General features: G+C 47.7%; 1 protein-coding gene across 2 annotated transcripts in view; it reads left to right on the top strand.

The window, feature by feature from the left end:
* pgm2l1 (phosphoglucomutase 2-like 1) overlaps positions 1–12,500 on the top strand; it is a 23,245-nt gene that overhangs the window by 2,254 nt on the left and 8,491 nt on the right. For both annotated transcript variants that reach the window (XM_061047325.1, XM_061047324.1), the window contains exons 2-8: positions 299–466; positions 679–785; positions 9,121–9,205; positions 9,302–9,385; positions 10,882–11,078; positions 11,216–11,405; positions 11,501–11,598. In XM_061047325.1, the coding sequence (XP_060903308.1) occupies positions 299–466; positions 679–785; positions 9,121–9,205; positions 9,302–9,385; positions 10,882–11,078; positions 11,216–11,405; positions 11,501–11,598 (929 nt within the window). The remainder of the gene's footprint in view (positions 1–298; positions 467–678; positions 786–9,120; positions 9,206–9,301; positions 9,386–10,881; positions 11,079–11,215; positions 11,406–11,500; positions 11,599–12,500) is intronic.

Below are 12,500 nucleotides of genomic sequence, written 5' to 3'. Positions count from 1 at the left end.
AGAGAAATCTTGGTTCTTATTTTTTAGAGTTTCAGGGTATTGTTAACTTTTCTCATGTTCTGACTCATGCGGTTCTGTCTCTGACTCGTGCCGGTCTGACTTGTGCCGGTCTGACTCGACTCACAGATGAAGTGCTAGGTGTAAAACAGCTGATCACTATTGAACCTTTACCAACACAGACAGGATGGAGGGACAGTTGTCAGCAGTGGATTAATCTACCTGTGGGGCAGCAGGATCGTGTATGTGTGACTGAGTCCAGATTAAGAACCTGCTCGGCTTCTTCTCTCCTGTGCTGCAGAACCTGAGGACTCGGGCTCAGGTGGAGTCCCTGCTGGCTGACAGTCGTCACGACGATTTGAGGATGAGACTCTGCAGCAGGATGAGTTTCGGCACGGCTGGACTCCGAGCGCCGATGGGAGCTGGATTCAACCGGATTAACGATCTCACCATCATCCAGTCCACACAGGTCAGACCGGTTCGGACCAGTATGAGTGCGTTAGTAGTTTCACATACAAGTCATTGAAACTGATGACACGTAATTAATAAGTAATTATTCCTCAGTAAACTGATGTGTTCAGTCAAAACAACACACCTAAAGGCTGATAATAAACATAAATAATAAATATATCGATTGTGTCTAATATATCAAAGTGAGTTAACGTCTATCTGTGTCTGTAGGGTTTGTATTCCTACCTGTCCAGGTGTTTTGCAGACTTCAGCAGCAGAGGAGTGGTTATTGGTTTTGACACCAGAGGGCAGGAGGAGAGCGGCTGCAGCAGCGAGCGGTAACCTTAAACACCCAGAGACACTTTATTTTAAAACTGTTTTTATTTGATATATGGATTTAAGTAATAAAAAGGCAACACATTTAAAAAGTCTCCAGTTGATGTGATGATGTCACACACGATGAACAACTTTCATTGGACGCACTTTGATCCATCAACCAATCACGCTGCAGACGTTACAGCCTGTTTACCCGCTGCAGACATTACAGTCTGTTTACCTGCTGCAGACGTTACAATCTGTTTACCTGCAGACGTTACAGCCTGTTTACCTGCTGCAGACGTTACAGTCTGTTTACCTGCAGACGTTACAGTCTATTTACCTGCAGACGTTACAGTCTGTTTACCTGCAGACGTTACAGTCTATTTACCTGCAGACGTTACAGTCTGTTTACCCGCTGCAGACGTTACAGTCTGTTTACCTGCAGATGTTACAGTCTGTTTACCTGCTGCAGACGTTACAGTCTGTTTACCTGCAGACGTTACAGTCTGTTTACCTGCAGACGTTACAGTCTGTTTACCTGCAGACGTTACAGTCTATTTACCTGCAGACGTTACAGTCTATTTACCTGCAGACGTTACAGTCTGTTTACCCGCTGCAGACGTTACAGTCTGTTTACCTGCAGATGTTACAGCCTGTTTACCTGCTGCAGACGTTACAGTCTGTTTACCTGCAGACGTTACAGCCTGTTTACCTGCTGCAGACGTTACAGTTTGTTTACCTGCTGCAGACGTTACAGTCTGTTTACCTGCTGCAGACGTTACAGTCTGTTTACCCGCTGCAGACGTTACAGTCTATTTACCCGCTGCAGACGTTACAGTCTGTTTACCCGCTGCAGACGTTACAGTCTGTTCACCCGCTGCAGACGTTACAGTCTGTTTACCCGCTGCAGACGTTACAGCCTGTTTACCCGCTGCAGGCGTTAGTCTATTTACCCGCTGCAGACGTTACAGTCTGTTTACCCGCTGCAGACGTTACAGTCTTTTTACCTGCTGCAGACGTTACAGTCTGTTTACCTGCTGCAGACGTTACAGCCTGTTTACCTGCTGCAGACGTTACAGTCTGTTTACCTGCTGCAGACGTTACAGCCTGTTTACCTGCAGATGTTACAGTCTGTTTACCTGCTGCAGACGTTAGAGTCTGTTTACCTGTTGCAGACGTTACAGTCTGTTTACCTGCAGACGTTACAGCCTGTTTACCCACTGCAGGCGTTACAGTCTGTTTACCCGCTGCAGACGTTACAGTCTGTTTACCCGCTGCAGACGTTACAGCCTGTTTACCCGCTGCAGATGTTACAGCCTGTTTACCCGCTGCAGATGTTACAGTCTGTTTACCTGCTGCAGACATTACAGCCTGTTTACCCGCTGCAGACGTTACAGTCTTTTTACCCGCTGCAGACGTTACAGTCTGTTTACCTGCTGCAGACGTTACAGCCTGTTTACCCGCTGCAGACGTTACAGCCTGTTTTCCCGCTGCAGACGTTACAGTCTATTTACCTGCTGCAGACGTTACAGTCTGTTTACCCGCTGCAGACGTTACAGTCTGTTTACCTGCTGCAGACGTTACAGTCTGTTTACCTGCAGATGTTACAGCCTGTTTACCCGCTGCAGGCGTTACAGTCTATTTACCCGCTGCAGACGTTACAGTCTTTTTACCTGCTGCAGACGTTACAGTCTGTTTACCTGCTGCAGACGTTACAGCCTGTTTACCTGCTGCAGACGTTACAGTCTGTTTACCTGCAGATGTTACAGTCTGTTTACCTGCTGCAGACGTTACAGCCTGTTTACCTGCAGAAGTTACAGTCTGTTTACCCGCTGCAGACGTTACAGTCTGTTTACCTGTTGCAGACGTTACAGTCTGTTTACCTGCAGACGTTACAGCCTGTTTACCCACTGCAGGCGTTACAGTCTGTTTACCAGCTGCAGACGTTACAGTCTGTTTACCCGCTGCAGACGTTACAGCCTGTTTACCCGCTGCAGACGTTACAGTCTATTTACCTGCTGCAGACGTTACAGTCTGTTTACCCGCTGCAGACGTTACAGTCTGTTTACCTGCTGCAGACGTTACAGTCTGTTTACCTGCAGATGTTACAGTCTGTTTACCTGCTGCAGACGTTACAGTCTGTTTACCTGCTGCAGACGTTACAGTCTGTTTACCTGCAGACGTTACAGCCTGTTTACCTGCTGCAGACGTTACAGTCTGTTTACCCGCTGCAGACGTTACAGTCTATTTACCTGCTGCAGACGTTACAGTCTGTTTACCCGCTGCAGACGTTACAGTCTGTTTACCCGCTGCAGACGTTACAGCCTGTTTACCCGCTGCAGACGTTACAGCCTGTTTTCCCGCTGCAGACGTTACAGTCTATATACCTGCTGCAGACGTTACAGTCTGTTTACCCGCTGCAGACGTTACAGTCTGTTTACCTGCTGCAGACGTTACAGTCTGTTTACCTGCAGATGTTACAGTCTGTTTACCTGCTGCAGACGTTACAGTCTGTTTACCTGCTGCAGACGTTACAGTCTGTTTACCTGCAGACGTTACAGCCTGTTTACCTGCTGCAGACGTTACAGTCTGTTTACCCGCTGCAGACGTTACAGTCTATTTACCTGCTGCAGACGTTACAGTCTGTTTACCCGCTGCAGACGTTACAGTCTGTTTACCCGCTGCAGACGTTACAGTCTGTTTACCCGCTGCAGACGTTACAGCCTGTTTACCCGCTGCAGGCGTTACAGTCTATTTACCCGCTGCAGACGTTACAGTCTTTTTACCTGCTGCAGACGTTACAGTCTGTTTACCTGCTGCAGACGTTACAGCCTGTTTACCTGCTGCAGACGTTACAGTCTGTTTACCTGCAGATGTTACAGTCTGTTTACCTGCTGCAGACGTTACAGCCTGTTTACCTGCAGAAGTTACAGTCTGTTTACCCGCTGCAGACGTTACAGTCTGTTTACCTGTTGCAGACGTTACAGTCTGTTTACCTGCAGACGTTACAGCCTGTTTACCCACTGCAGGCGTTACAGTCTGTTTACCCGCTGCAGACGTTACAGTCTGTTTACCCGCTGCAGACGTTACAGCCTGTTTACCCGCTGCAGACGTTACAGTCTATTTACCTGCTGCAGACGTTACAGTCTGTTTACCCGCTGCAGACGTTACAGTCTGTTTACCTGCTGCAGACGTTACAGTCTGTTTACCTGCAGATGTTACAGTCTGTTTACCTGCTGCAGACGTTACAGTCTGTTTACCTGCTGCAGACGTTACAGTCTGTTTACCTGCAGACGTTACAGCCTGTTTACCTGCTGCAGACGTTACAGTCTGTTTACCCGCTGCAGACGTTACAGTCTGTTTACCCGCTGCAGACGTTACAGCCTGTTTACCCGCTGCAGACGTTACAGTCTATTTACCCGCTGCAGACGTTACAGTCTGTTTACCCGCTGCAGACGTTACAGCCTGTTTACCCGCTGCAGACGTTACAGTCTGTTTACCTGATGCAGACGTTACAGTCTGTTTACCCACTGCAGACGTTACAGCCTATTTACCCGCTGCAGACGTTGCAGTCTGTTTACCTGCAAACGTTACAGTCTGTTTACCCGCTGCAGACGTTACAGCCTATTTACCCGCTGCAGACGTTGCAGTCTGTTTACCTGCAAACGTTACAGTCCGTTTACCCGCTGCAGACGTTACAGTCTGTTTACCCGCTGCAGACGTTACAGTCTATTTACCTGCAGACGTTACAGTCTGTTTACCTGCAAACGTTACAGTCTGTTTACCCGCTGCAGACGTTACAGTCTGTTTACCTGCTGCAGACGTTACAGCCTTTTTACCCGCTGTAGACGTTACAGTCTGTTTACCCGCTGCAGACGTTACAGCCTGTTTACCCGCTGCAGACGTTACAGTCTGTTTACCTGCTGCAGACGTTACAGCCTGTTTACCAGCAGATGTTACGGTCTGTTTACCTGCTGCAGACATTACAGCCTGTTTACCTGCTGCAGACGTTACAGTCTGTTTACCTGTTGCAGATATTACAGTCTGTTTACCTGCTGCAGACGTTACAGCCTGTTTACCTGCTGCAGATGTTACAGTCTGTTTACCTGCTGCAGACGTTACAGTCTGTTTACCTGCTGCAGGCGTTACAGTCTGTTTATCCGCTGCAGACGTTACAGTCTGTTTACCTGCTGCAGATGTTACAGCCTGTTTACCTGCTGCAGACATTACAGCCTGTTTACCTGCTGCAGACGTTACAGTCTGTTTACCTGCAGACGTTACAGTCTGTTTACCTGCTGCAAACGTTACAGTCTGTTTACCCGCTGCAGACGTTACAGTCTGTTTACCTGCTGCAGACGTTTCAGTCTGTTTACCTGCAAACGTTACAGTCTGTTTACCCGCTGCAGACGTTACAGCCTATTTACCCGCTGCAGACGTTACAGTCTGTTTACCCGCTGCAGACGTTACAGTCTGTTTACCTGCAGACGTTACAGTCTGTTTACCTGCTGCAAACGTTACAGTCTGTTTACCTGCAGACGTTACAGTCTGTTTACCTGCTGCAAACGTTACAGTCTGTTTACCTGCTGCAGACGTTACAGTCTGTTTACCCGCTGCAGACGTTACAGTCTGTTTACCTGCTGCAGACGTTACAGTCTGTTTACCTGCAAACGTTACAGTCTGTTTACCCGCTGCAGACGTTACAGCCTATTTACCCGCTGCAGACGTTACAGTCTGTTTACCCGCTGCAGGCGTTACAGTCTGTTTACCTGCTGCAGACGTTACAGCCTGTTTACCTGCTGCAGACGTTACAGTCTGTTTACCTGCAGATGTTACAGTCTGTTTACCTGCTGCAGACGTTACAGCCTGTTTACCTGCAGATGTTACAGTCTGTTTACCCGCTGCAGACGTTACAGTCTGTTTACCTGTTGCAGACGTTACAGTCTGTTTACCTGCAGACGTTACAGCCTGTTTACCCACTGCAGGCGTTACAGTCTGTTTACCCGCTGCAGACGTTACAGTCTGTTTACCCGCTGCAGACATTACAGCCTGGTTACCCGCTGCAGACGTTACAGTCTATTTACCTGCTGCAGACGTTACAGTCTGTTTACCCGCTGCAGACGTTACAGTCTGTTTACCTGCTGCAGACGTTACAGTCTGTTTACCTGCAGATGTTACAGTCTGTTTACCTGCTGCAGACGTTACAGTCTGTTTACCTGCTGCAGACGTTACAGTCTGTTTACCTGCAGACGTTACAGCCTGTTTTCCTGCTGCAGACGTTACAGTCTGTTTACCCGCTGCAGACGTTACAGTCTATTTACCTGCTGCAGACGTTACAGTCTGTTTACCCGCTGCAGACGTTACAGTCTGTTTACCCGCTGCAGACGTTACAGTCTGTTTACCTGCAAACGTTACAGTCTGTTTACCCGCTGCAGACGTTACAGCCTATTTACCCGCTGCAGACGTTACAGTCTGTTTACCCGCTGCAGACGTTACAGCCTGTTTACCCGCTGCAGACGTTACAGTCTGTTTACCTGATGCAGACGTTACAGTCTGTTTACCCACTGCAGACGTTACAGCCTATTTACCCGCTGCAGACGTTGCAGTCTGTTTACCTGATGCAGACGTTACAGTCTGTTTACCCACTGCAGACGTTACAGCCTATTTACCCGCTGCAGACGTTACAGTCTGTTTACCTGCTGCAGACGTTACAGTCTGTTTACCTGCAAACGTTACAGTCTGTTTACCCGCTGCAGACGTTACATCCTATTTACCCGCTGCAGACGTTGCAGTCTGTTTACCTGCAAACGTTACAGTCTGTTTACCCGCTGCAGACGTTACAGTCTGTTTACCCGCTGCAGACGTTACAGTCTGTTTACCTGCGGACGTTACAGTCTGTTTACCTGCAAACGTTACAGTCTGTTTACCCGCTGCAGACGTTACAGTCTGTTTACCTGCTGCAGACGTTACAGCCTGTTTACCTGCAGACGTTACAGTCTGTTTACCTGCTGCAGACATTACAGCCTGTTTACCTGCTGCAGACGTTACAGTCTGTTTACCTGCAGACGTTACAGTCTGTTTACCTGCTGCAAACGTTACAGTCTGTTTACCCGCTGCAGACGTTACAGCCTGTTTTCCCGCTGCAGACGTTACAGTCTATTTACCTGCTGCAGACGTTACAGTCTGTTTACCCGCTGCAGACGTTACAGTCTGTTTACCTGCTGCAGACGTTACAGTCTGTTTACCTGCAAACTTTACAGTCTGTTTACCCGCTGCAGACGTTACAGTCTGTTTACCTGCTGCAGACGTTACAGTCTGTTTACCTGCAAACGTTACAGTCTGTTTACCCGCTGCAGACGTTACAGCCTATTTACCCGCTGCAGACGTTACAGTCTGTTTACCCGCTGCAGACGTTACAGTCTGTTTACCTGCAAACGTTACAGCCTGTTTACCTGCTGCAGACGTTACAGTCTGTTTACCTGCAGACGTTACAGTCTGTTTACCTGCTGCAAACGTTACAGTCTGTTTACCCGCTGCAGACGTTACAGTCTGTTTACCTGCTGCAGACGTTACAGTCTGTTTACCTGCAAACGTTACAGTCTGTTTACCCGCTGAAGACGTTACAGCCTATTTACCCGCTGCAGACGTTACAGTCTGTTTACCCGCTGCAGACGTTACAGTCTGTTTACCTGCAAACGTTACAGCCTGTTTACCTGCTGCAGACGTTTCAGTCTGTTTACCTGCAGACGTTACAGTCTGTTTACCTGCTGCAAACGTTACAGTCTGTTTACCCGCTGCAGACGTTACAGTCTGTTTACCTGCTGCAGACGTTACAGTCTGTTTACCTGCAAACGTTACAGTCTGTTTACCCGCTGCAGACGTTACAGCCTATTTACCCGCTGCAGACGTTACAGTCTGTTTACCCGCTGCAGACGTTATAGTCTGTTTACCTGCAAACGTTACAGTCTGTTTACCCGCTGCAGACGTTACAGTCTGTTTACCTGCTGCAGACGTTACAGCCTATTTACCCGCTGCAGACGTTGCAGTCTGTTTACCTGCTGTAGACGTTACAGACTGTTTACCAGCTGCAAACGTTACAGTCCGTTTACCTGCAGACGTTACAGTCTGTTTACCTGCTGTAGACGTTACAGACTGTTTACCAGCTGCAGACGTTACAGTCCGTTTATCTGCAGACGTTGCAGTCTGTTTACCTGCTGTAGACGTTACAGACTGTTTACCAGCTGCAGACGTTACAGTCTGTTTACCTGCAGACGTTACAGTCTGTTTACCCGCTGTAGACGTTACAGACTGTTTACCAGCTGCAGACGTTACAGTCCGTTTACCTGCAGACGTTACAGCCTGTTTACCAGCTGCAGACGTCACAGTCTGTTTACCTGCAGACGTTACAGACTGTTTACCAGCTGCAGACGTTACAGTCCGTTTACCTGCAGACGTTACAGACTGTTTACTAGCTGCAGACGTTACAGTCTGTTTACCTGCAGACGTTACAGTCTGTTTACCCGCTGTAGACGTTACAGACTGTTTACCAGCTGCAGACGTTACAGTCCGTTTTCCTGCAGACGTTACAGTCTGTTTACCTGCTGCAGACGTTACAGTCTTTTTAATCTCTGTAGACGTTACAGTCTGTTTACCTGCAGACGTTACAGTCTGTTTACCCGCTGCAGGCGTTACAGTCTGTTTACCTGCAGACGTTACAGTCTGTTTACCTGCAGACGTTACAGTCTGTTTACCTGCAGACGTTACAGTCTGTTTACCCGCTGCAGACGTTACAGCCTGTTTACCCGCTGCAGACGTTACAGTCTGTTTACCTGCAGACGTTACAGTCTGTATACCCGCTGCAGACGTTACAGCCTGTTTACCTGCTGCAGATGTTACAGTCTGTTTACCTGCTGCAGACGTTACAGTCTGTTTACCTGCAGACGTTACAGTCTGTTTACCTGCTGCAGACATTACAGTCTGTTTACCTGCAGACGTTACAGTCTGTTTACCTGCTGCAGACGTTACAGTCTGTTTACCTGCAGACGTTACAGCCTGTTTACCTGCAGACGTTACAGCCTGTTTACCTGCAGGCGTTACAGTCTGTTTACCTGCAGACGTTACAGTCTGTTTACCTGCAGACGTTACAGTCTGTTTACCTGCAGACGTTACAGTCTGTTTACCCGCTGCAGACGTTACAGTCTGTTTACCTGCTGCAGACGTTACAGTCTGTTTACCCGCTGCAGACGTTACAGTCTGTTTACCTGCTGCAGACGTTACAGTCTGTTTACCCGCTGCAGACGTTACAGCCTGTTTACCCATTACAGTGTGTGTGTGTGTGTGTGTGTGTGTGCGTTTCAGATTTGCGAAGCTGACGGCGGCCGTGATGCTGAGCAGAGACGTTCCTGTTCATCTCTTCTCCACGTTTGTCCCCACGCCGTACGTGGTGAGGACACACTAACGCGTCCCTTCCTGCTGCAGACACCTGCTGGTCATCATTCTTAGGGGGAAGTTATTAATGTGCTGGTAAATGTGTTTTCAGCCGTACGCTGTGAAGAAGCTGGGTGCGGCGGCCGGCGTGATGATCACAGCGTCTCACAACGCCAAAGAGGACAACGGATACAAGGTGAGAGAGCAGCACAGGTCAATCACTCAAACACCTCGCTGTCAAACGCTTCTCATTAAACCACGCTGTGGCCAGAATCAAACTTTCACAGAATCAAAGATGGCGGGCGAAGTGACAGAGGTGTGACGCAGTTTGTCCCGTATTTCCAAGATGCCTTGAACTCAGCATCATTCAGCCGGCTAGTTCCCGCCTCCTTGGAGCGTCCATTGGTTTGTTTTGTTCTTTTTTGGCATGAGCAATGAGAGCTCGTCAGTGATTGGGTGAGAGAAAGTCATAGGAGTCCGAAGGAAACATGTCTGCAGCTGCCTCTGATACCCGCACCGTGAACCATAGAAACGTAAACGGATGCAGAAATGCAGACGTGAGTAGAAAGTAATGCCTGGCTTGACAGTGTCAGTGAAAATGAATATAATGTAAAGGAAGCTATTGTAGGCCAATTAATATATTTTCTCCCATGTTTATAGATAGGTTATTCCAGTATAGTTTGGATAGTGTGAAAATTTTTCGGTACGTAAAACAAAAAGATGACATTTATTTTAGCCAAATCTGTATTCACACTTTGGCCTGGGCGAGATATCATCAATACCACATCAATATATCGACAGTAGACACTTAATTAATACAATAAGAAAATAGTTCAAAACCATATTAATAGTATCATTCATGAGAAAACAACAAAAACGTCAGACAGGCGGACAGAATAAATGAATGAAAATACTATTGAATTCGTACCGTTTATTTAATTAAAAATCTGTCATCTTACTACTCCCCTCTATCTTACAGCAGCATGAGTTTAAGTTAAGTTGTAAATTAAATAGCTAGTAGTAAGCATCTGCTGAAGTCCTGTTAGGTTCATTTCATTGTTCATACATTACTGTATCTGCCTTTACACTGAAGTTTTGTGTTTTTGTAAATTATTTCAGAAAAAAAAGTGTTAATAAAGCACTTAAAACTTTAAGTATGACTCTTATTACTTCATTAAAACCACGTTTTAAATCATGATTCACCACAACTGGTGCCTCACCCCACCGTTGGGCCAGTGGTGGTCAGGCCCCTATTGAGTTGCACCCCGCTGCGGGGTGTCCTTTATTTTTGTGCTTGGAAGGTGGCAGCCCTATGTGACAGAGTGACGCTGCGTTTAACTGGACGTGTTCATGTTGTAAACAAACAGAGGAAAAGGAACTCGCTGGAGAGCAGAAACGAGTACGAGGCAGTTTTATTACGTGCATCAAGATCTCAGTGATCACATGATAGTAAGTTAACACATCAGCTCACTCTAACCTCACACAGAAATGGCGGGAAAGTGAGTGAAGTGAGAGTGTCTGTCATGCAGCTCGCTCTGAATGTTTCAGGACGCTTTCAGGAGTTTTGGTCGTATGTGATTACTCCATGGATTCAAATGTCTCACATTTCCACAAAGAATGATTTCACTCTTACAGAACTTCCTCCTCAGCATCAGATGTGGCTCCGTGTCCCCCCCCCCCCCCCCCCTGCAGGTGTACTGGTGTAACGGCGCTCAGATCTCTTCGCCTCACGACAAGGAGATCCTGCGGAGTATCGAGGAGCAGCTGGAGCCGTGGAGCGCCTCCTGCTGGGAGGAGGAGGTGGTGCACAGCAGCTCCCTGAGGACTGACCCCCTGAGCCAGATCAACGGCTGTTACATGGACGAGCTCACCTCCCTCTGCTATCACAGGTGAGAGTCGGAGTCCTTTACAGGTCGTCTAAAGACCTCTGCAGGTAGTGCAAAGACGAAGGTAAAGGTAAGACTTGCTCACCTGTCTCAGGTAAGACAAAGAGGCTGATTGAGCGACGTGTTTTTGTGCGTCTCAGGGATCTGAACAGAAGTTGTCCGTTAAAGTTCGTCCACTCGTCGTTCCATGGCGTGGGACACGTCTTCGTCCAGCAGGCCTTCCTCACGTTCGGCTTGGCTCCCCCGATCCCCGTCCCCGAGCAGAAGGACCCCGACCCAAACTTCTCGTCCGTCCGCTGCCCAAACCCCGAGGAGGGGGAGTCGGTGCTGGTAGGAGACGGTCCTGGTTCTTCAGCTGGTTTCTATCACTCAGTATCTTGTTCTTCTTTTGATGATCTTGTTTTTTTCTCTCGTGTGCTCTGCAGGAACTTTCTCTTCTTCTGGCAGAGAAGGAAAACGCTCGGATCGTTCTGGCCACAGATCCCGACGCCGACCGTTTGGCTGTAGCCGAGAAATCTGACGGGTAACAGATGTTTTCTAAAAGAATAGAATAGAGAGAGGAACCAGCACTGGGACGTTTTCATCACCAGTGTTGGCTATTGGTTTTATTTTTATGATTATTGATCAATTCTATTTTACCATTTCTGAAATTGTCCAGTAAAAAATCCTGATACTTTACGTAGTTTGATTTCTTTCCCAGCCCGAGTAGAAGCTGTTTAAACCTCGATGCTGCAGGTGTAGTTGTTTCAGGTGTAGTTGCTGCAGGTGTAGTTGTTTCAGGTGTAGTTGCTGCAGGTGTGGTTGTTTCAGGTGTAGTTGCTGCAGGTGTAGTTGTTTCAGGTGTAGTTGTTTCAGGTGTAGTTGCTGCAGGTGTAGTTGTTTCAGGTGTAGTTGTTTCAGGTGTAGTTGCTGCAGGTGTAGTTGTTTCAGGTGTAGCTGCTTCAGGTGTAGTTGCTGCAGGTGTAGTTGTTTCAGGTGTAGTTGCTGCAGGTGTAGTTGTTTCAGGTGTAGTTGTTGCAAGTGTAGTTGTTTCAGGTGTAGTTGCTGCAGGTGTAGTTGTTGCAGGTGTAGTTGTTTCAGGTGTAGTTGCTGCAGGTGTAGTTGCTGCAAGTGTAGTTGTTTCAGGTGTAGTTGCTGCAGGTGTAGTTGTTGCAGGTGTAGTTGTTTCAGGTGTAGTTGCTGCAGGTGTAGTTGTTGCAGGTGTAGTTGCTGCAGGTGTAGTTGTTTCAGGTGTAGTTGCTGCAGGTGTAGTTGTTTCAGGTGTAGTTGCTGCAGGTGTAGTTGTTTCAGGTGTAGTTGCTGCAGGTGTAGTTGTTGCAGGTGTAGTTGTAGTTGTTTCAGGTGTAGTTGTTTCAGGTGTAGTTGCTGCAGGTGTAGTTTTTGCAGGTGTAGTTGCTGCAGGTGTAGTTGTTGCAGGTGTAGTTG

This window comes from Labrus mixtus, chromosome 9, assembly GCF_963584025.1.
Source record: "Labrus mixtus chromosome 9, fLabMix1.1, whole genome shotgun sequence".
Classification (NCBI taxonomy): domain Eukaryota; kingdom Metazoa; phylum Chordata; class Actinopteri; order Labriformes; family Labridae; genus Labrus; species Labrus mixtus.
This window is presented reverse-complemented; position numbering and strand designations above follow the sequence as displayed.